This window comes from Thalassophryne amazonica, chromosome 7 (assembly GCF_902500255.1).
Source record: "Thalassophryne amazonica chromosome 7, fThaAma1.1, whole genome shotgun sequence".
NCBI classification, from domain to species: Eukaryota; Metazoa; Chordata; class Actinopteri; order Batrachoidiformes; family Batrachoididae; genus Thalassophryne; species Thalassophryne amazonica.
Window position 1 is genome coordinate 95,210,159 of NC_047109.1, and position 21,155 is coordinate 95,231,313.

A 21,155-nucleotide genomic window follows, 5' to 3' on the forward strand; every position below is an offset into this window, starting at 1 on the left:
AAAAAAGCAGAATCAAGCATCAGAAAGACAACTAGAGCGTAATTTGTCAGCAATAAGCAACAAGAAAAACAAGAATACTAAGATGATCGCCGGCCACTAGCCCTAAGCTTCACTAAAAGAGAAAGTAAAAAGCATAAAAAAGTAGAACTATACTGTACCAGTATGGTAGCCATACGAAAGGGAAAATAAGTGCGTCTTAAGTCTGGACTTCAAAGTCTCTACAGAATCTGACTGTTTTATTGACGCAGAGAGATCATTCCACAGAACAGGAGCATGATAAGAGAAAGCTGACGTCTTGTCATATACTTGATTTGACAAGACGGTAGAGCTGATTTCACACTATAATAGTGTATTTTACTCTATTTTGACTGGGACCAAATGTTATCCCTGCAGAGTGTATTTTACTCAGCAAAATTTACTGTGTACCTTCTCGAAAGAGTTTTGTTGCTCATTATTTTTCAGACGTAGTCCCCTTAGCAGTCCACACCTGGATTCCTGCTGTTCATGGTGATTGTCATAAAAGTGTCAATAATTTTGAATAGGACTGTATGACATCATTAACTTGAAAAGGCTTTCTAATATATTCATGAGTTATCTTTGGGAAAATATTAAAGTCCAAATTAGGACATTATGTTGGGTGTTGGAAGAGTTTGAATGCACAGTCATCCAGAGGCGAGGACTAGTTAGTGATGTGTGTCTGGATGTATCGAGAAAGCTTGTGCCAACATTTCTGGGCATTTCCCCTTGTTTCAGCAAGTTGGCAGGCGAAAAACATCATTTCTGTTGCATCTCAAAGTGCCAAAACCATCATTGTCCCAGAAAATTAAACATCATCTGTGTGGATTGCCGCTACTTATCCTGAGTTAGAAATTGTTCAGTGGAATCAGCTGGATGTGCTTCAGAATGTAGGTGCTGGTATACTGCAATAGAGAGAATATTTGTTCAGTATTGTGTATTTATTTAGTTTGAAGAGTGTGTTTGGTAGCCAGAGGGCTAGCTAAACAGTAACCATCAACTGCAGACATTTTGAAATCGACAGTGCAGGATGGAGTCACTGAGTCACTGAGAGTGTTGTGCCTGCATCCATAATTGTGTGTGTACGTGTGACTGTCGACCAAATCCTCTGCCTGCTTTGCAGGAATGCAGTAATTAGATGTTGATGAGGGGAGAAGAAGGCCAGCTGTGCCTTACCTGCGTCACACACGTCTCCGTGCTTCAGCGTGTGCTCATCCGCCTGCCGGATTGAGTCGAGCTTTAGCATTTCAAAGCATTCATGAAAAGGCTTTGTTTTATCTTGGTTCATTATGATGGAATACATTTTTGGGGAATGCTGCTGTACAGGATGTGAGATATTCTACTGTACATACAAGTTGTTCGCATTTCGTAAGTACGTATTGTGTTGAACTTATCTATTGAACATTGTTTTTGAAAGCGACTCCCAGTGTGATGTGTGTTTGCTTTTGACTGTGCCATCCCGCAGGAAGCACACAGCCAGCCGGTAGTTCTGATATCACAGATCTATTATTAATGCTGCGTATTAATGATCCAAATCTGCTGGTTCATAAAAGAAAGATATATGCAAGAGTTGTCTGTTCATACCGTGGGTCAAGACAGGGTTCATAGAGGTTTGTACTTCAGAATGTTCTTGATGTGGTGTTGTACGTTGTCTTATTACAGAGGTGGGAAACCGTGTGCCATTAAAGTCCAAGAGAGTGTGAATTTTGAGTCAAAGAGGAACTCATCAGCAAAATCATTTCCTCAAGTGATTGTTTGCAAGGAATCCCGCATGGTGATTTCCACCCTTAGTGAGTTAAGGTGCACTGACACTTTCATGACTTTGATTCACGCACTTGCACGACCTGTGTCGTGCAGGAGAGTAAACCCATCTTTAACTGGTGTAGACTGAACGTGAGAGGGGTGCTGGCACATGCAATTGCGCAGAGAGAATTTTGAAATGTTCAAAAAAATCCTTCACGCATAAATGTTGTGCTATGTGGATCGCCATCACGACGTGCAGTTCATCAAGTTGAGTAAAGAAGAAGTGAACAGAGTGAGTGATTGTGTCAGTGCACCGCATCAGAGCGCAGGTCTTCTGAAGGATTATAACAAGATGTTAATTCTGTCATAAACATACTTTAACAGCTGCACACAAGAAGGAAAGAACACACAACTGTTTTACCAAGCCATGACAAAGTAAACATCACAAATAATTACCTTTTTAGATGGCTCCAAATGCTTTCTCCAGCTCGTTAGGTGCACGCGCTCCAACTGAAGTGCTCCTCTGTGATTCAGGAAGTGATTAGAGCAGCAGAGAAAGTTATTAATCCACCACGAAATAATTATTTTATAAACGCAGCATCCAGCGCAGAGCACATGGCAGGTGATCGAACAAAGCACGGCGTCCAGCTGGGAACATAGCAGGTGGGATCGTCATGACGGTGTGTGTGCAAGTACACGAATCAAACTCATGCACGTCTCAGTGCACCTTTACTTTGAATGAATGAATGAATTTATTCAGCACACACAGTCCAAAACAACAACAACAAAAATTTTACAACGAAGAAAGAAAATGGAATAGAATTGAAAATGGAAACTTTCTGTTCACTTCAGACCAAAATTATTTTAAAAGGATTTTTTCCGTATTAAAGTTTCTTTTTAATGCATATTGTCACATTGTGTCATGACATACAGCAGCATGGATGACTCACAGTCATAAACCTGTCTCTATAACTGTTTGGTCTCCATTTTCAGAACCCCTAACTTATAGGAAAAACTAGATATCAGGATTATTTTGAATACAAAGCAGTTTTATAGCCAGTTTTCTTTAGATAAATCAGGGGATAGATGCATGAATAGTTTGGTGTCAGTGAATGTCTTGGATATCAGTCATCACCAAATACAAACAGCTTCACCCTCTATGGTAAATCTGTGTAGAGGAGGCAGTTTTCAAAGCCTGAGTGACGGTCCAGGATGGTCACTTGTGATTGAAGCCACCAAGACACCCTTGACATTTCTGATGGTGTTATATGCTTCTGTGAGTGTAACTACAACTTCATGTCAGGAAAAAACAGGGATGGCATGAAAAATGCAAATTTAAAACAAAATAGTTATTATTGCATTTAGTATTTCATTGGAGACGGTATGAACACTGTCGACTGATTAAAAGTTTTATAGTGATTAATCACATGATTGTCCATAGTTAACTCATGAGTAATCACAGTTAATTACAAATTAATCACATATTTTTATTTTCAATCTAAGCTACTTCTTAATGTTTATAATCTTTATTTATTTATTTTTTAAATTAAGTAAACCGGTGTTTTTAATCTCATCAATTTCCCTTGGTGCGGTATTGTAGTAGTAAAACTAGGACACAGAGTAATAGTGACTGAATGATGTTTCAGTTGGTAAAAATATATTCATTCTTATTACTATTGTTCATCTTATTTTCATTTTTATTAGTCGTATTATTAGTCAAAAAAAACGTCTTATTTCGAGATTGGACAACGGGTTTATAAGGAACCAGACAACATGCATTCATTTATTTGATGACTTGTAGTGCAGCAGATAACAGAATATTTACAGAGGAATCTTTCAAATGATGATACAAGCACCAAATTTGGCAGAAGTACACCTTATATATTACTCTTTTGTAAAAACCGATGGGCCACTTGAATTTTCAATAGGTGGCCACGTAGGGGTCAATTGAAGAATTACATAGGGGTCAAAATATAAAAATGCTCCAGTCATATTGAAATGTATACCACATTATTTGTCTGATTATAAAGATTCCAAAAAGGTATAGCTTGGACTATCTGACTGAATTCTATAGAGTTATGGGGTTAAAAACAACAAGAATGGTGACAAAGTTCATTGTCAGTTTGTACAGGGGTCAAAAGTTAGAGTTGCTCCAATTTTGTTCAAAGGCAATGCAAATTATTGGTTGAGTTAATCAGGTTTCAAATAGGAATAGTTTGCATCATGTATCATGCTTAGTTCACGTTAGATCATGTTACGGGGTAACATATGTCACATGACATAGAATCCAATGGACGTCAACATTATTTGACCTTTACTTTAGAAACCAAGCATTCAGCACAGTCAAAACTATTCCATTTATTAATCCAAGTAGCTCAATCAACAATTTGCACCATTTTTTTTTTTTACTAAAACTGGAGCAACTTTAACTTTTGACCCCAAACTGAAATTGACCTTTGTCACCATTCTTAAGGTTTTTACCTCATAACTCCATAATATTCAGTCACAGATAGTCCAAACTATACCTTTTTTGGAATCTTTATGATCAGACAAATAATGTGGTATAGTTTTCAATATGACTGGAGCATTTTTAAAGTTTGACCGTGGCCGCCTATTGAAAATTCAAGTGGCCCATTGTTTTTTGTTTTTTGTTTTCTTCAAAAGAGCAATGTCTAAGGAGAATTTGTGCTGGATTTTATGCTTGTATCACCATGTGAAGTATTGTTTCAGTTATTTGCTGCACTATTGCAGCAAATAACTGAGGTTGGCTCTCACTGCGGTATTGTATCACTTCCTGTTCCGGAGCACAGCAGTGTTTTTTCTGCATCTGTTAGCTGTTTAATCTGCGCAGTTAGATTGATCTAGTTATCTAGATTACGATTTGTTTCACAGTGTAATCTTCACGTGCCTTAACTAAAGCACTTCTTCTGCTGAATCACCTCTAAATTATTTACACATTATTCACTTTGCGTGTTTTTAGGAATCCGCTAGCTTAGCGCAGCTACTAGCTCTTAGCCGATTTAGCATGGCGGCTTCTCCTGTCTCTCCCGCACTTTCTGCTCTGGGTGTGAAATGTTTAGTTATTCCTCGGCCTCCTTTAGCAGTAACGGTACTTGTAATAAGTGTAGCTTATTCGTAGTTTTGGAGGCCAGGCTGGGCGAATTGGAGACTCGGCTCCGCACCGTGGAAAATTCTACAGCTAGCCAGGCCCCTGTAGTCGGTGCGGACCAAGGTAGCTTAGCCGCCGTTAGTTCCCCCCTGGCAGATCCCGAGCAGCCGGGAAAGCAGGCCGACTGGGTGACTGTGAGGAGGAAGCGTAGTTCTAAACAGAAGCCCCGTGTACACCGCCAACCCGTTCACATTTCTAACCATTGTTCCCCACTCGACGACACACCCGCCGAGGATCAAACTCTGGTTATTGGCGACTCTGTTTTGAGAAATGTGAAGTTAGCGACACCAGCAACCATAGTCAATTGTCTTCCGGGGGCCAGAGCAGGCGACATTGAAGGAAATTTGAAACTGCTGGCTAAGGCTAAGCGTAAATTTGGTAAGATTGTAATTCACGTCGGCAGTAATGACACCCGGTTACGCCAATCGGAAGTCACTAAAATTAACATTAAATCGGTGTGTAACTTTGCAAAAAACAATGTCGGACTCTGTAGTTTTCTCTGGGCCCCTCCCCAATCGGACCGGGAGTGACATGTTTAGCCGCATGTTCTCCTTGAATTGCTGGCTGTCTGAGTGGTGTCCAAAAATGAGGTGGGCTTCATAGATAATTGGCAAAGCTTCTGGGGAAAACCTGGTCTTGTTAGGAGAGACGGCATCCATCCCACTTTGGATGGAGCAGCTCTCATTTCTAGAAATCTGGCCCAATTTTCTAAATCCTCCAAACCGTGACTATCCAGGGTTGGGACCAGGAGCAGAGTTGTAGTCTTACACACCTCTCTGCAGCTTCTCTCCCCCTGCCATCCCCTCATTACCCCATCCCCGTAGAGACGGTGTCTGCTCCCAGACCACCAATAACCAGCAAAAATCTATTTAAGCATAAAATTAAAAAGAAAAAAATAATATAGCACCTTCAACTGCACCACAGACTAAAACAGTTAAATGTGGTCTATTAAACATTAGGTCTCTCTCTTCTAAGTCCCTGTTGGTAAATGATATAATAATTGATCAACATATTGATTTATTCTGCCTTACAGAAACCTGGTTACAGCAGGATGAATATGTTAGTTAAATGAGTCAACACTCCCGAGTCACACTAACTGTCAGAATGCTCGTAGCACGGGCCGGGGCGGAGGATTAGCAGCAACTCTTCCATTCCAGCTTATTAATTAATCAAAAACCCAGACAGAGCTTTAATTCATTTGAAAGCTTGACTCTTAGTCTTGTCCATCCAAATTGGAAGTCCCAAAAACCAGTTTTATTTGTTATTATCTATCGTCCACCTGGTCGTTACTGTGAGTTTCTCTGTGAATTTTCAGACCTTTTGTCTGACTTAGTGCTTAGCTCAGATAAGATAATTATAGTGGGCGATGCTGAGAATGACAGCCTCAACACTGCATTTAATCTGTTATTAGACTCTATTGGCTTTGCTCAAAATGTAAATGAGTCCACCCACCACTTTAATCATATCTTAGATCTTGTTCTGACTTATGGTATGGAAATAGAGGACTTAACAGTATTCCCTGAAAACTCCCTTCTGTCTGATCATTTCTTAATAACATTTACATTTACTCTGATGGACTACCCAGCAGTGGGGAATAAGTTTCATTACACTAGAAGTCTTTCAGAAAGCGCTGTAACTAGGTTTAAGGATATGATTCCTTCTTTATGTTCTCTAATGCCATATACCAACACAGTGCAGAGTAGCTACCTAAACTCTGTAAGTGAGATAGAGTATCTCGTCAATAGTTTTACATCCTCATTGAAGACAACTTTGGATGCTGTAGCTCCTCTGAAAAGAGAGCTTTAAATCAGAAGTGCCTGACTCCGTGGTATAACTCACAAACTCGTAGCTTAAAGCAGATAGCCCGTAAGTTGGAGAGGAAATGGCGTCTCACTAATTTAGAAGATCTTCACTTAGCCTGGAAAAAGAGTCTGTTGCTCTATAAAAAAGCCCTCCGTAAAGCTAGGACATCTTTTTACTCATCACTAATTGAAGAAAATAAGAACAACCCCAGGTTTCTTTTCAGCACTGTAGCCAGGCTGACAAAGAGTCAGAGCTCTATTGAGCTGAGTATTTCATTAACTTTAACTAGTAATGACTTCATGACTTTCTTTGCTAACAAAATTTTAACTATTAGAGAAAAAATTACTCATAACCATCCCAAAGACGTATCGTTATCTTTGGCTGCTTTCAGTGATGCCGGTATTTGGTTAGACTCTTTCTCTACGATTGTTCTGTCTGAGTTATTTTCATTAGTTACTTCATCCAAACCATCAACATGTTATTAGACCCCATTCCTACCAGGCTGCTCAAGGAAGCCCTACCATTATTTAATGCTTCGATCTTAAATATGATCAATCTATCTTTGTTAGTTGGCTATGTACCACAGGCTTTTAAGGTGGCAGTAATTAAACCATTACTTAAAAAGCCATCACTTGACCCAGCTATCTTAGCTAATTATAGGCCAATCTCCAACCTTCCTTTTCTCTCAAAAATTCTTGAAAGGGTAGTTGTAAAACAGCTAACTGATCATCTGCAGAGGGAATGGTCTATTTGAAGAGTTTCAGTCAGGTTTTTAGAATTCATCATAGTACAGAAACAGCATTACTGAAGGTTACAAATGATCTTCTTATGGCCTCGGACAGTGGACTCATCTCTGTGCTTGTTCTGTTAGACCTCAGTGCTGCTTTTGATACTGTTGACCATAAAATTTTATTACAGAGATTAGAGCATGCCATAGGTATTAAAGGCACTGCGCTGCGGTGGTTTGAATCATATTTGTCTAATAGATTACAAATTTGTTCATGTAAATGGGGAATCTTCTTCACAGACTAAAGTTAATTATGGAGTTCCACAAGGTTCTGTGCTAGGACCAATTTTATTCACTTTATACATGCTTCCCTTAGGCAGTATTATTAGACGGTATTGCTTAAATTTTCATTATTACGCAGATGATACCCGCTTTATCTATCCATGAAGCCAGAGGACACACACCAATTAGCTAAACTGCAGGATTGTCTTACAGACATAAAGACATGGATGACCTCTAATTTCCTGCTTTTAACTCAGATAAAACTGAAATTATTGTACTTGGCCCCACAAATCTTAGAAACATGGTGTCTAACCAGATCCTTACTCTGGATGGCATTACCCTGACCTCTAGTAATACTGTGAGAATCTTGGAGTCATTTTTGATCAGGATATGTCATTCAAAGCGCATATTAAACAAATATGTAGGACTGCTTTTTTGCATTTACGCAATATCTCTAAAATTAGAAAGGTCTTGTCTCAGAGTGATGCTGAAAAACTAATTCATGCATTTATTTCCTCTTTATTTCCTCTTATTGTAATTCATTATTATCAGGTTGTCCTAAAAGTTCCCTAAAAAGCCTTCAGTTAATTCAAAATGCTGCAGCTAGAGTACTAACGGGGACTAGAATGAGAGAGCATATCTCACCCATATTGGCCTCTCTTCATTGGCTTCCTGTTAATTCTAGAATAGAATTTAAAATTCTTCTTCTTACTTATAAGGTTTTGAATAATCAGGTCCCATCTTATCTTAGGGACCTCGTAGTACCATATCACCCCAATAGAGCGCTTCGCTCTCAGACTGCAGGCTTACTTGTAGTTCCTAGGGTTTGTAAGAGTAGAATGGGAGGCAGAGCCTTCAGCTTTCAGGCTCCTCTCCTGTGGAACCAGCTCCCAATTCAGATCAGGGAGACAGACACCCTCTCTACTTTTAAGATTAGGCTTAAAACTTTCCTTTTTGCTAAAGCTTATAGTTAGGGCTGGATCAGGTGACCCTGAACCATCCCTTAGTTATGCTGCTATAGACGTAGACTGCTGGGGGGTTCCCAAGATGCACTGTTTCTTTCTCTTTTTGCTCTGTATGCACGACTCTGCATTTAATCATTAGTGATCGATCTCTGCTCCCCTCCACAGCATGTCTTTTTCCTGGTTCTCTCCTTCAGCCCCAACCAGTCCCAGCAGAAGACTGCCCCTCCCTGAGCCTGGTTCTGCTGGAGGTTTCTTCCTGTTAAAAGGGAGTTTTTCCTTCCCATTATAGCCAAGTGCTTGCTCACAGGGGGTCGTTTTGACCGTTGGGGTTTTACATAATTATTGTATGGCCTTGCCTTACAATATAAAGCGCCTTGGGGCAACTGTTTGTTGTGATTTGGCGCTATATAAAAAAAATTTGATTGATTGATTGATTGATATTGGGTTTAATTAGTCCAATACAGATCAATCAAAAACTGCCTTGATCAGGCATTTCTGCTTAAGGAGGTTTGTTTCTGCACTGCCATTCACACTGTTACTGCTGTGTGACTTCCTGTGGCATGAGCTGAGGGTCACAGAAGGTGTGCACAGTAAGCACGCTTAAAAAAAAAAAGGAATTCAAATGATTTGTGTTCATGGTTTATTATCACTTTTACTTTTGCAGCCCTTGTTAATCTATAAGGCCGGCCACAAATTTTTTATAAAGTTGAGACGCTGAAATATCTACCATTTTGCAATGTTGCCATTCCTTCAAACACCTAAAAGACATTTTGGCACTGAGGATCCCAAGCTTGAATTACTCCCTCCACTCTCTCCTCACCTCCGTGATGTTTTCATTTGCAGACGCTAAATTCCGTGACTCCCCATCTGGATGTGGAAGAGTGCAGCATCGCTCTGTTGCCCAGGAACCGAGAGAAGAACCGTAGCATGGATGTTTTGCCGCCGGACCGTGCCCTGGCCTTCCTGGTAACCACAGAAGGGGAGAGTAATAATTACATCAACGCTGCTCTCGCCGACAGCTTCCACCGGCAGGCTGCCTTCATTGTAACGCCACACCCTCTGCCAGGCACCACAGCAGACTTCTGGAGGCTGGTTTTTGACTACGGCTGCACCACAGTGGTCATGCTCAACCAACTCAACCAGTCAAACTCAGCTTGGGTGAGTTCAAAGTTTAGTATGCGGTTTTCTTGACATGTGGGGAAGAAAGGGTGTAATTTTGGGTTCTGTTACACACAAACCATTATTTGTAGTAAAACTTTTGACTTTCGCCCTTGAGGTTATCTGAACTTCAGACTCTTTGACATGTAGTACCCAGCCTTCTCTATATCAAACCGTGCTTGGGATTAGTTCCTTCATGCCGTTTTGTTAAGCTTTGATCCCTGACCACATTGATCTTCAGGCATGACTAGATAACACCCGCCCCAGTTTTTCTTTCCCCTCCTTCACTTACATCTCTGGAGAATAGGCTTGCATTACTCTTGAGCCAAATCTCATGGTTCTTTTTGTTGGTGTCCCACTTTTTTGTCAAGAGCATTTGTCTTCCTCTGCACTGCAGCGTGCCTTTTCTTTTTAAACACTTTTAACAAAAGCAAGAATAATTGGAAGCATTATTTGTGTATCGCCTTCCAAATGAAAGCTGTGAAATGCTTTATAGTCATAGGTAATAAAGGACAATAATTAATTTCAGTGTAAATACCACACAAAGTCAACATCAGCAGTGAAGTATAAATATAATAAGACTGTAGTAAAAGGAAATAAATCATTGAACAAATACCTTAAGAATGAGCAAGGACGTGTTTTAATTAGAGTGCACATCACTGCCAATACGGTGGCTTAGTGGTTTGCACTGTTGCCTCACAGCAAGAAGGTCATGGGATTACTTTCTGCCTGGGCTTTTCAGTGTGGAGTTTGCATGTTCTCCCCGTGTGCTCTGGCTTCCTCCCACTTCCAAAGTGACCACACATGTGTGACTGTCCAGGGTGTACCCCGCCCAGTGTTGCCACAGTTACTTTGAAAAAGTAATCCAATTACTGATTACTGATTACTCCTTGAAAAAGTAACTTAGTTACTTTACTGATTACTCAGTTGTAAAAGTAACTAAGTTAGATTACTAGTTACTTTTTTAGTTACTTTCCCCAGCTGTCGACAACAACCCTCTGCCACCTCAACATGACAATGATACTTGTTTAGCCAAAACTCGCTTAGTCACCCTTTCTTGACTTCAATGAAAATAAATACTTGTTTTATAAAAAGTAAAATAAAGACCTCTTTCTTGACCTCATATTTAACTGTTGACAGCATTGTAACAGTAGAACTTGCAATTTCTAACCTACATTGTTTATAAATGTAACTATTAAATTCTTTCTAACATTTTTCTAACATTTAAATTCTCTCTAAACATTTTACTTGTCGAAATTATTATTATTATAAGAAGTATTAGTAGTTGTAGTAAAAAAAAGGCTTCAAAACTGGACCTTTAATCTAGGGGTGTTGTGGGGGGGGGCGCACATCCTTGCCCCACGCCCCCATTCCATCTGGATTCGTCCCTGCTTTGGTGGTTGAGCACAAAGAATGGATAACATTTATTTATGCAGAAAACATGACCAGATTTACAGGTAAGAACGTTTTATTGCATTTTCACATCATGTGGTCCTCAGAAAGAGAGTTTAGGTGCATTTGAGTGGAAAATAGTGTTAGTTGTTGATGCGTCACGGAGGATCAGCTGTTTTTAGTGAGCAGATACAGAGCAGCTCAGCTCAGAATTCTAAATAAAGGAGGAAAAAACATAAAAATGTCTTTGTAAAGCTCAGTGCAGGTGTGCTGTTGTCACCGAGCTTTAAGAGGTGAGGACGAGCTGCTGCAGAAAACCGCAGATGAAAAGCTCACAGCCCGCTTAAAGTGGGAAGTTCAGTCGAACCCCGACCTCCTGCCCACGGACCAAGTTTAATGCTGCTATCGACCCACAATGCAAAAATAATAGTAACGCACACTGACTTGGAGAAGTAACTTTAATCTGATTACTGATTTGGAAAGATTAATGCGTTAGATTACTCGTTACTAAAAAAAGTGGTCAGATTAGAGTAACACGTTACTAAGTAACGCGTTACCACCATCACTGACCCCACCTCATACCATATGACTGCTGGGATCAGCCCCAACCCCCCTCTGACCCTTGATTCGAATAAGCAGGTATAGAAAATAAATGAATGAATCACTGCCAACACTCAAACTGCTCCATCATCCATTGCATCCGCCCAAAATAAACAAACAACAACAACGAAAAAACCCAACACCCACAATATTTCAATGTAATGTTTGCAGATTATTCCTAAAATTTCAGCTTGGAGCCAAACCTTTCAAGTTTTCTGGAACTCAATTCATCATCAAAAGTCAATAAATCGGAATATTAAAATGTAACCTTGATTGTTTCTGCAGATATGTCACATTTAATTGTACATATTTAACCCTGGTTTCAGTGAGTAAAAGTCCAACCATATATTGTTTCTACTTGTGCACCTCAAACATGGAATTTCAATGTTTTTCATCTGCCTGCCTGAAGAGTTGAATTATCAGCTGGTTTAGTAGGTGGATGGACTAAATATGTTGGAGGACTTTTGCTCATTGAAGCCACCTCTGCATATTTCAGACCAACTCTTGCAACCATGTGGTAAACACTTTCTTTTTGTTTGTTTGTTTGTTTTATTGGTAAAAAAGAATCTGTATTGTAGCAGATGTTATTTTCCCCACACTTGTATACAGGCAGGCAGCTCAGTGAGATGAAAAGTTGTGCTGTTGACCTGGATTTCATTCCTGGTTCCGGTGTCGCCGACTGAACGGTCCCCTCTAAAAATCGGTCCGCCCTGTGCCTTCACTGCGCAGTCTGACTGTCTACACCCAAAGCGATCAAAGGGAATAATGTGATTATTATCCATCAGATGACAATTTAAAACCTCTTAGATCTTTCTAAAGCCAGTTTTAAGCAGAAACGAGGCGATAATCGGAGAATCGCTACTGGCGCTCCGAAATGACGTGTGGTGCTCTGATCGGTCCCTCGTCTTTTATTACGAAATAATGGTGAATTTATGTGGAAATGATTGTTGTACAAAAGCTTCAGATATCTATCGCTAGATAGATGATGACTGGAGTTAGGGGTGTAACGATACACAAAAATCACGGTTCGGTACGTTCCTCGGTTTTGAGGTCACGGTTTGGTTCATTTTCGGTACAGTATGGGAACAAAATATAAAACCTAAATTTGCTTGTTGTTTAAACCAACAATTTATTGTAACATTATACAAACAGGGAAATAAAATAATTGCAAAGTGCTGCCTGGTAATAAGTTAAATAAAATGTGTCACTTGATGCTGTCTATTGATTTCCTGAAAGCTGCGCTCTTCATATGGTGTGAATTCACACACACACACACACACACACACACACACACACACACACACACACACACACACACACACACACACACACACACACACACACACACACACACACACACACACACACACACAGTGTAAATAGGTCTTATCTGTGCGTTTTAGTGAACAAAAGTCGCTCTGTGGCACTTTGTGCCGTCAGATCAGTCAGCAGAGTGGAGCCTCCCCCCTTCCCCACCGGTTCTCTGTCTTGGCGCAACAAGTCGAAAAAGTCACAGCGCCTCAATAACGTCTCATTTCCCACAGCCTCCATGTGATCCTGACTGCACACGCGATGAAATCTCAATTAAAAAGTTGTAAAATTACTCAGTTCTCCGTGTGGAACAGGGACACCGTGCACGCATGCTGGATGACGTGCACATCAATATTTATGTGTAACACTTCAGGGGAAAAAAGCATTTACGGTATGTATTTAATTAAAAGTAAAAAAATATCTTTGTCTAACATCCTTTTGTGTAAATATCTCATGTTACAACATGGAGACCCGCTGCTTATAGACAAGTGCGGCTTATTTATGTACAATTTCTTTTTTCTTTTTGAAATTGGTGGGTGTGGCTAATATTCAGGCGCACTCTATAGTCCAGAAATTATGGTAAACACACGCAACGCGAGCTCACCCGTGCACAGCCCTGTACCGAACCGAACGTCCTGTACCGAAACAGTTGAGGTGAAATAAAAAGATGGAACAGGAAAGATCTTCAACAAGGGACACAGTGCTTTTTGTCATACAGGACTTCAGATTCTGCTGAATTATTGTAAACCCTGAGCAGAAGACACAAAGTACTCTGTCTAAAGGGCTTGCACAAAAACATCAAGATGAAAAGCAGATGGTGATCAGAGACATGAATGCAGCATCTTTATGTAGTGACACCTCAGCACCACACCACTCAGCACACGGTAATGTAAAAGCTGTGTGTCCTCTGAAGTCGGAGCCCAAGTGAAAATGAAATTGGCCTCCAAATGTCAAATCCATTCAGGCCAATCCTTTTTCTACACTTCATGTAGTCCACCACATAGCAGTCACCAACATAAGATGTCACCAGTATAACACTGGCACTCTCACAAGGTTAGCTTTGAGTGTTACTTTGCATTTAATTCATGAAGCACAGAAATAATCATATGAAATGTTTAATACAGAAAGAACCCAAAGTCCTTGAAGCTAATGGCTTCTTAGCAAGTCTGGGTTTCGTGTTTTAAGCACATGTCCCCATTAAAACACATCTTACAAGCGTATCATGTGAAATAATGTATGTATGACATTGTATCATAGCCTTGGAAAAGCAGGTGCTTATTCTGAATGATGAATCTTTTGTGGCCAAGGTCTGACTTGGGTCTTGTAAAATCACTCTCCTCCAGCATTACTTCCAAAAATGCTCTTGTATTGTAAAAAAAAATAAATAAATATTCAGAATAACTAGCAGCAGTGTCACAACCTACTGTAACTGCTCTCTTAACCATTTTACTTACCCGTGTGGAAAGATGAGAGGTAATGAGGAAAAAACAAAATCATCATTGCTTACAGTGCTAGAAAGTGGAGACAGCTTGTTTTTCCCAAATGGATGAACACCTGTTTTGTGTCGCCCGCCTGTTGATTTGAGTCTGTGTAATTACCAGAAAGGTATAATTGTATTGACATAAAAGCAAAACAAATTAACACCATCTGTATGCTGTTTGGCCACATCTTAACAGTCTATGGTGCACATAGTGCAAGTGCATTGGGGTGTGGCCATCATTATCATATTACTATTTAAACCATGCAAAATCTAAAGTGCAATGAATAATGTAGGTTGCAAATGGGTTGTACTTAGTCATTGGCAGTGTTGCCACAGTAACTTTGAAAAGTTTCTTTATACAGTTACATTTTACAGTTACTTCATACAGTTACTTCATTACCACCTGTGGAATGTAACTAATAAAGTAACTAGTAATCTAACTTGGTTATTTTTAAGTTTAAATACTCAGCAAAGTATTGGTAAAAAAGTAACTTTTTACTATTAGTAACTAATCAGACTATTAGTAACAAAGTAACTAATCAGCAAAGTAACTAATTTACTTTACTGGTTACTCAATCTTAAAAGTAACCAAATTAGATTACTAGTTACGTTATTAGTTACATTACTTATTAGTTATACGTTGTCGCCAGCTGCTAATAAAGTAACTGCATAAAGCTGCTAATGAAGTAACTGTATAAAGTAACCATATAAAGTAGCTGTGCCAACACTGGTCAATGGCAGTGCTGCTTTGCAGGCTATGTAGATTTTTGCCATATGTTGACTTCTGGCAAATGTGTCAGACTTAACAAATATGTCTGTCCAAGGACCTTGAGATCAAACTCTTCCAAGTTTGATCTCAAAGAACAAGGACCCAGAGACATGACTGTCACTGCTGAGGTGCAGCAAGAAATGTATTTTAATGCTAAAGGTAGTTGAAGAGTGCTGACAGTTTTTTAAACAGTGTTTTGTTTTGCTTTCTTCACGATATCTACAACTATAAGCAACAGGTTAGTCCGTGGTGTGTCCCACGTTTGTTTAAATGGAGCAATATTGACACCTGGTGGACACTTAGCATTAATGCAGGTACAATGGAAGTTATAAATATTGCACAAAACAGCGTTTGTCAAAATCTGTAAACCACTTTCATGACTGTTTGGGGACTTGTCAGGATTAACAAACAATATACAGTGACTATAAACAATCAGTATCCAGAATCATCCTGTAAGATTTCACCATTAAACGCAGAAAATTTTGAGGTTATGTGTTTTGCTTTTCTGTATTGTGTTGAGGCTTGTGTAGACTGGCTGAAAACATGAAAAAATAAATTACAGAAATTGCATGTACCTTTGCTCAATAATAGTTTTCGTCCTCCCCTTTTTCAGCTTGTATCCTGCAGCCCTTTTTTTGTCGAGCCTGAAAATTGAGTTATCACCACTTTGAGTTGTTCAGCGCTAGATCGTGTTATGAGCTATGTTACAGAGTTCAGCTGTGGAGCTGAAGCACTCCGACTCCCTCCTGTTGCAATATCTTCACACATGTGGCGTCTTTGCCTCCCCGCGCGGCCTCTCCTCTGATTAACAACGATCCGCTGCAGTAAAACCTTCTGTTCTTTGTAAACTAACACTAACAGAGCTCCAGTCAGTGTTATTTTTGCACCTGCGTGTCCTTTACACTCTGTTCTTGTATTCAGGCTCAGTGTTCAGGCAATATTCTCATCTCACACACACACATGCAAGCTCACGCCTTGTTTAATTTAATCATTTTATCAACTTGGAGCTCTCATCATATTTGATAATCCCAGGTCTTAACAGCAAAGTAAGCAGCCTGCCCCCCCCCTTGGCCAGAGTTACTGAAGCAGACATGAATTCATCTACTATATCCAATCCAGTCCACTTTATTTATATAGCACATTTAAACAACAGAACAGTTTCCAAAGTGCTGCACATAAAAATGATTATACAACTATACAAAACAATAAACCCACTCAGATACTAATAAATAAATAAACATAAAAACAATAAAACAATAAATAAATAAAACACTAGGCCAAAGACAACAGAGGACCATACAACTCATGCAGAGCTAAAAGCCAGAGAATAAAAGTGGGTCTTCAGACGAGACTTAAAACACTCCATTGTGGGGGCTGTTCGAACGTGGAGAGGCAGAGCATTCCAGAGTCTGGGCCCGGCCACAGAGAAGGCCCTGTCCCCCCTGGTCTTAAGTCTCGTCCTAGGCACCACAAGCTGGAACTGGCCCTCAGATCTCAGAGCACGCACTGGGGAGTAAATTTGGAGGAGGTCTACAATATATTGTGGGGCCAGTCCATTTAAAGCTTTAAAAACAAATAAAATTTTAAAATCAATTCTAAAATTAACAGGGAGCCAGTGCAAAGACGCAAGAATGGATGTAATATGTTTATGTTTTTTGCTCCCAGTTAAGAGGCGTGCAGCAGCGTTCTGGACTAACTGCAATCTGTGAAGTGTATTTTGATTAATTCCAAAAAAAAGTGAATTGCAGTAGTCCAGGCGTGAAGAAATAAAAGCATGCATGATGCGCTCCAAGTCAGAAAAGGATAAAATTGATTTAATTTTGGTTAAAAGACGAAGCCGATAAAAGCTGGATTTAACAACCGCCTTGACCTGCCTGTCCAGTTTAAAATCAGAGTCCATAATGATGCCAAGGTTGGTGGCTGTGGGCTTCATGTGTTGACTGAGAGGGCCCAGGTCTAATCGAACTGTGGAACCAACACTGGGCCCAAACACAATCACCTCTGTTTTGTTCTCATTTAAGCTAAGAAAATTTTGAACCAACCAAGCCTTGACGTCTTCCAGGCACACAAGCAAGGGTGTCAGGGGGCTGCTAGAATTCTTCTTAATAGGCAAATAAATTTGAGTATCATCTGCATAAAGATGATAAGATATGCCATGTTTTCTAAACACCTGACCTAACGGGAGAAGGTATAGGGTGAAGAGAATAGGCCCAAGAATAGAACCCTGGGGGACTCCACAGTTCAGAGGAGCAGAAGACGAGGTGGACTCCCCCAGCCTGACAGTAAATGAACGGCCTGTAAGGTAAGAATGGAACCAGTCCAAGGCTGTCCCCCTGACACCCACACAGTTCTCAAGAAGAGATAAAAGAGTTGCATGGTCAACTGTGTCGAAGGCAGCAGTCAAGTCTAAAAGCACCAAAACGGCGGAATCACCAGAATCAGTGATTAAAAACAGGTCATTAAAAACCTTTAAAAGTGCAGACTCCGTGCCGTGAAATAATTTATAACCTGACTGAGATTCATCAAACTGATTTGCCTTCTCTCTTTGACCTTTGTCCTCCTGTAGCCATGTGTTCAGTACTGGCCAGAGCCCGGTTTACAGCAGTATGGCCCCATGGAAGTGGAGTTTCTGTCCATGTCAGCTGATGAGGACGTCATTACACGTCTGTTTCGGGTCAAGAATGTCACAAGAGTGAGTGATTATGCATCAAAAACGTCCATACAGATTATGTTTTTCCAGTATTTCACTTGTGGTTGCACCAAGTCAAACTGATCTGTTGGTGTTTTACTGTCAGTCCATGAAATGATGAATTTACTATTTTACAATTCATCATATTAAGGCATTGTTTGCAAATTGTTAACACCTTTGGCAATTACTTTGTTCTTCAGAAACATGTTTTTAAAACAATTAGTTCAGGAAGTAATCCAAGACAATCAAGGGGCAGCCGTAACAGAAGTTAAAAATACACCATATACAGTGGGGTAGTCAGTCCCTGATTGTGCAAGTTCTCCTACTTAGAAAGATGAGAGAGTTCTGTAATTTTCATCATAGGTACACATCAACTATGAGAGACAAAATGAGAAAAAAAAAAATCCAGGAAATCACATTGTACGATTTTTAAAGAATTTGTTTGTAAATTATGGTGGACAATAAGTATTTGGTCAGTAACAAAAGTTCAACTTAATACTTTGTAACATAATCTTTGTTGGCAATGACAGAGGTCAAACGTTTCCTGTAAGTCTTCACCAGGTTTGCACACACTGTAGCTGGAATTTTGGCCCATTCCTCCATGCAGATCTCCTCTAGAGCAGTGATGTTTTGGGGCTGTCGCTGGGCAACACAGACTGTCAACTCCCTCAACAAATTTTCTATGTGGTTGAGGTCTGGAGACTGGCTTGGCCACTCCAGGACCTTGAAATGTTTTTTACGGAGCGACTCCTTCGTTGCCTGAGCGGTGTGTTTGGGATCATTGTCATGCTGGAAGACCCAGCCACGTTGCATCTTCAATGCTCTCACTGATGGAAGGAGGTTTTGGCTTAAAATCTCATGATGCATGGTCACGTTCATTCTTCCCTTAACATGGATCAGTCGTCCTGTCCCCAATGCAGAAAAACAGCCCCAAAGCATGATGTTTCCACCCCATGCTTCAAAGTAGATATGGTGTTCTTGGGATGCAACTCAGCATTCTTCTTCCTCCAAACATGACTAGTTGAGTTTTTAGTAAAAAGTACTATTTTGATTTCATCTGACCACATGATATTCTCCCACTCCTCTTCTGGATCATACATATGCTCTCTGACAAGCTTCAGACGGGCCTGGACATGTACTGGCTTAAGCAGGGGGACACGCCTGGCACTGCAGGATTTGAGTCCCTCTTTGCTTAGTGTGTAGCCTTTGTTACTTTGGTCCCAGCTCTCTGCAGGTCATTCATCAGGTCCCACCATGTAGTTCTGGGATTTTTGCTCACCATTCTCATGATCATTTTGACCCCACGGGATGACATCTTGCGTGGAGCCCCAGATCGAGGGAGATTATCAATGGTCTTGTATGTCTTCCATTTTCTTACAATTGCTCCCACAGTTGATTTATGTACACCAACCTGCTTGACTATTGTAGATTCACTGTTCCCAGCCTGGTGCAGGTCTACAATTGTCTTCCTGGTGTCCTTCAACAGCTTTTTGGTCTTGGCCGTGGTTGAGTTTGGAGTCTGATTCTTTGAGGCTGTGGATAGGTGTCTTTTATACAGATAACAAGTTCAAACAGGTGCCATTAATACATGTAACAGGTGGAGGACAGAAGAGCTTTTTAAAGAAGAAGTTACAGGTCTGTGAGAGCCAGAAATTTTGCTTGTTTTTAGGTGACCAAATACTTATTTTCCAACATAATTTACAAATAAATTATTTAAAAATGCTACAATGTGATTTCATGGATTTTTTTTTTCTCATTTTGTCTCTCACAGTTGAAGTGTACCTATGATGAAAATTACAGACCTCTCTCATCTTTCTAAGTAGGAGAACTTGCACAATACTTTTTTACCCCACTGTATACTGTCAGCAGCCTGCTTTTTGAAATCATCAAGATGTTTGTGTTGCAAAACGCCTTAAGAAATGCTTTTTGGAAATTACAGCCATTTGTACAAGCAGTCCGTCCATTTTCATATGCAATGCGCAATTGGACAAAAAAAAATCTAAGAATTATTGTGAACAAGTCCTCATTTTTCCACCTACTTTTCTTGTCAGTTGTTCCACATCGTTTTACAAAATGCCCAAAGTTAAGAATCGGCAACAGTAAAACAAAATGCTTTCATAGAGTGAAATTAAAAAAATATTTAGATATAAAATGTATGTTGGCATAGTTACTAGGACATTTTGATGAATTTACAGTTAATCATCACGTTTACTTTCAGATGCTGGATACACGAACATTTCCATGTCACTGAATATGACTTGGATTTCATTTACATTAATCACAAGGAAATACAAAGAGTACATCAAATCTGGTTGCAGTAGGCAGTTCTCGAAAACTGAATGCGCAAAAAGGACATCAGTGAGGGAAGCCACCAAGGCACACCTGACAGCAGATAACCGATCTCTAGATGTGAGTGGAGAATCAGATGAAGCTTTAGTCTTTTGCATCACCAGTTACAGCTGGAGTGGAACAGAGAAGGATTTTCAATCAAGAAAGCAGCTCATAACTAGGCTGGAGTCTCCCATGTGTCTTCTGGAAAACTTTAATAAAATGTCATGTCTTTGTTTTGTTTTGTTTTGTTTTTTTTTAAGAAAACCCTGCACCTTCTTTTAAAGAAAATACCCTTAAATTAAACCTGGACCGCTACACTTCAAGCATATCTTGATTCAACTCCATTGTGATGGTGTACAGAGGCAAAAATGACAATGACATTATTCAAATATTTATAGGCCTGGCTGTGTTTCCTGTTAGGAAATATGTGGAAAAATAATTTCTTTTATACGACACAATTGTCAAACGTGGGCACTGCCTTCAGAGGCTTGAATGCTGACCATGTTTTATTATAACAGTGGTTGTAAAAAGTAAACTTGTCCTTTTAAGAGCTGACACTTGTAAATTGTGCCTTAAAAAGTCCACTGTTTGATCACACTTTATGTTTGTCTGTAAAAATCTATCTGAAAGTTTCATATTACAAGTGAAATTTCTGATCTGTGTATGCACTCTACTGCTGACTGCTTAAACTGTGTTTGTGCAACATTATCTGCCTATTTTG

General features: G+C 39.8%; 1 protein-coding gene across 2 annotated transcripts in view; it reads left to right on the forward strand.

Moving 5' to 3' along the window:
- ptprub (protein tyrosine phosphatase receptor type Ub) overlaps positions 1-21,155 on the forward strand; it is a 700,336-nt gene that overhangs the window by 664,004 nt on the left and 15,177 nt on the right. For both annotated transcript variants that reach the window (XM_034175133.1, XM_034175134.1), the window contains 2 exons: positions 9,548-9,862; positions 17,981-18,106. In XM_034175133.1, coding sequence (XP_034031024.1) covers positions 9,548-9,862; positions 17,981-18,106 — 441 coding nt within the window. The remainder of the gene's footprint in view (positions 1-9,547; positions 9,863-17,980; positions 18,107-21,155) is intronic.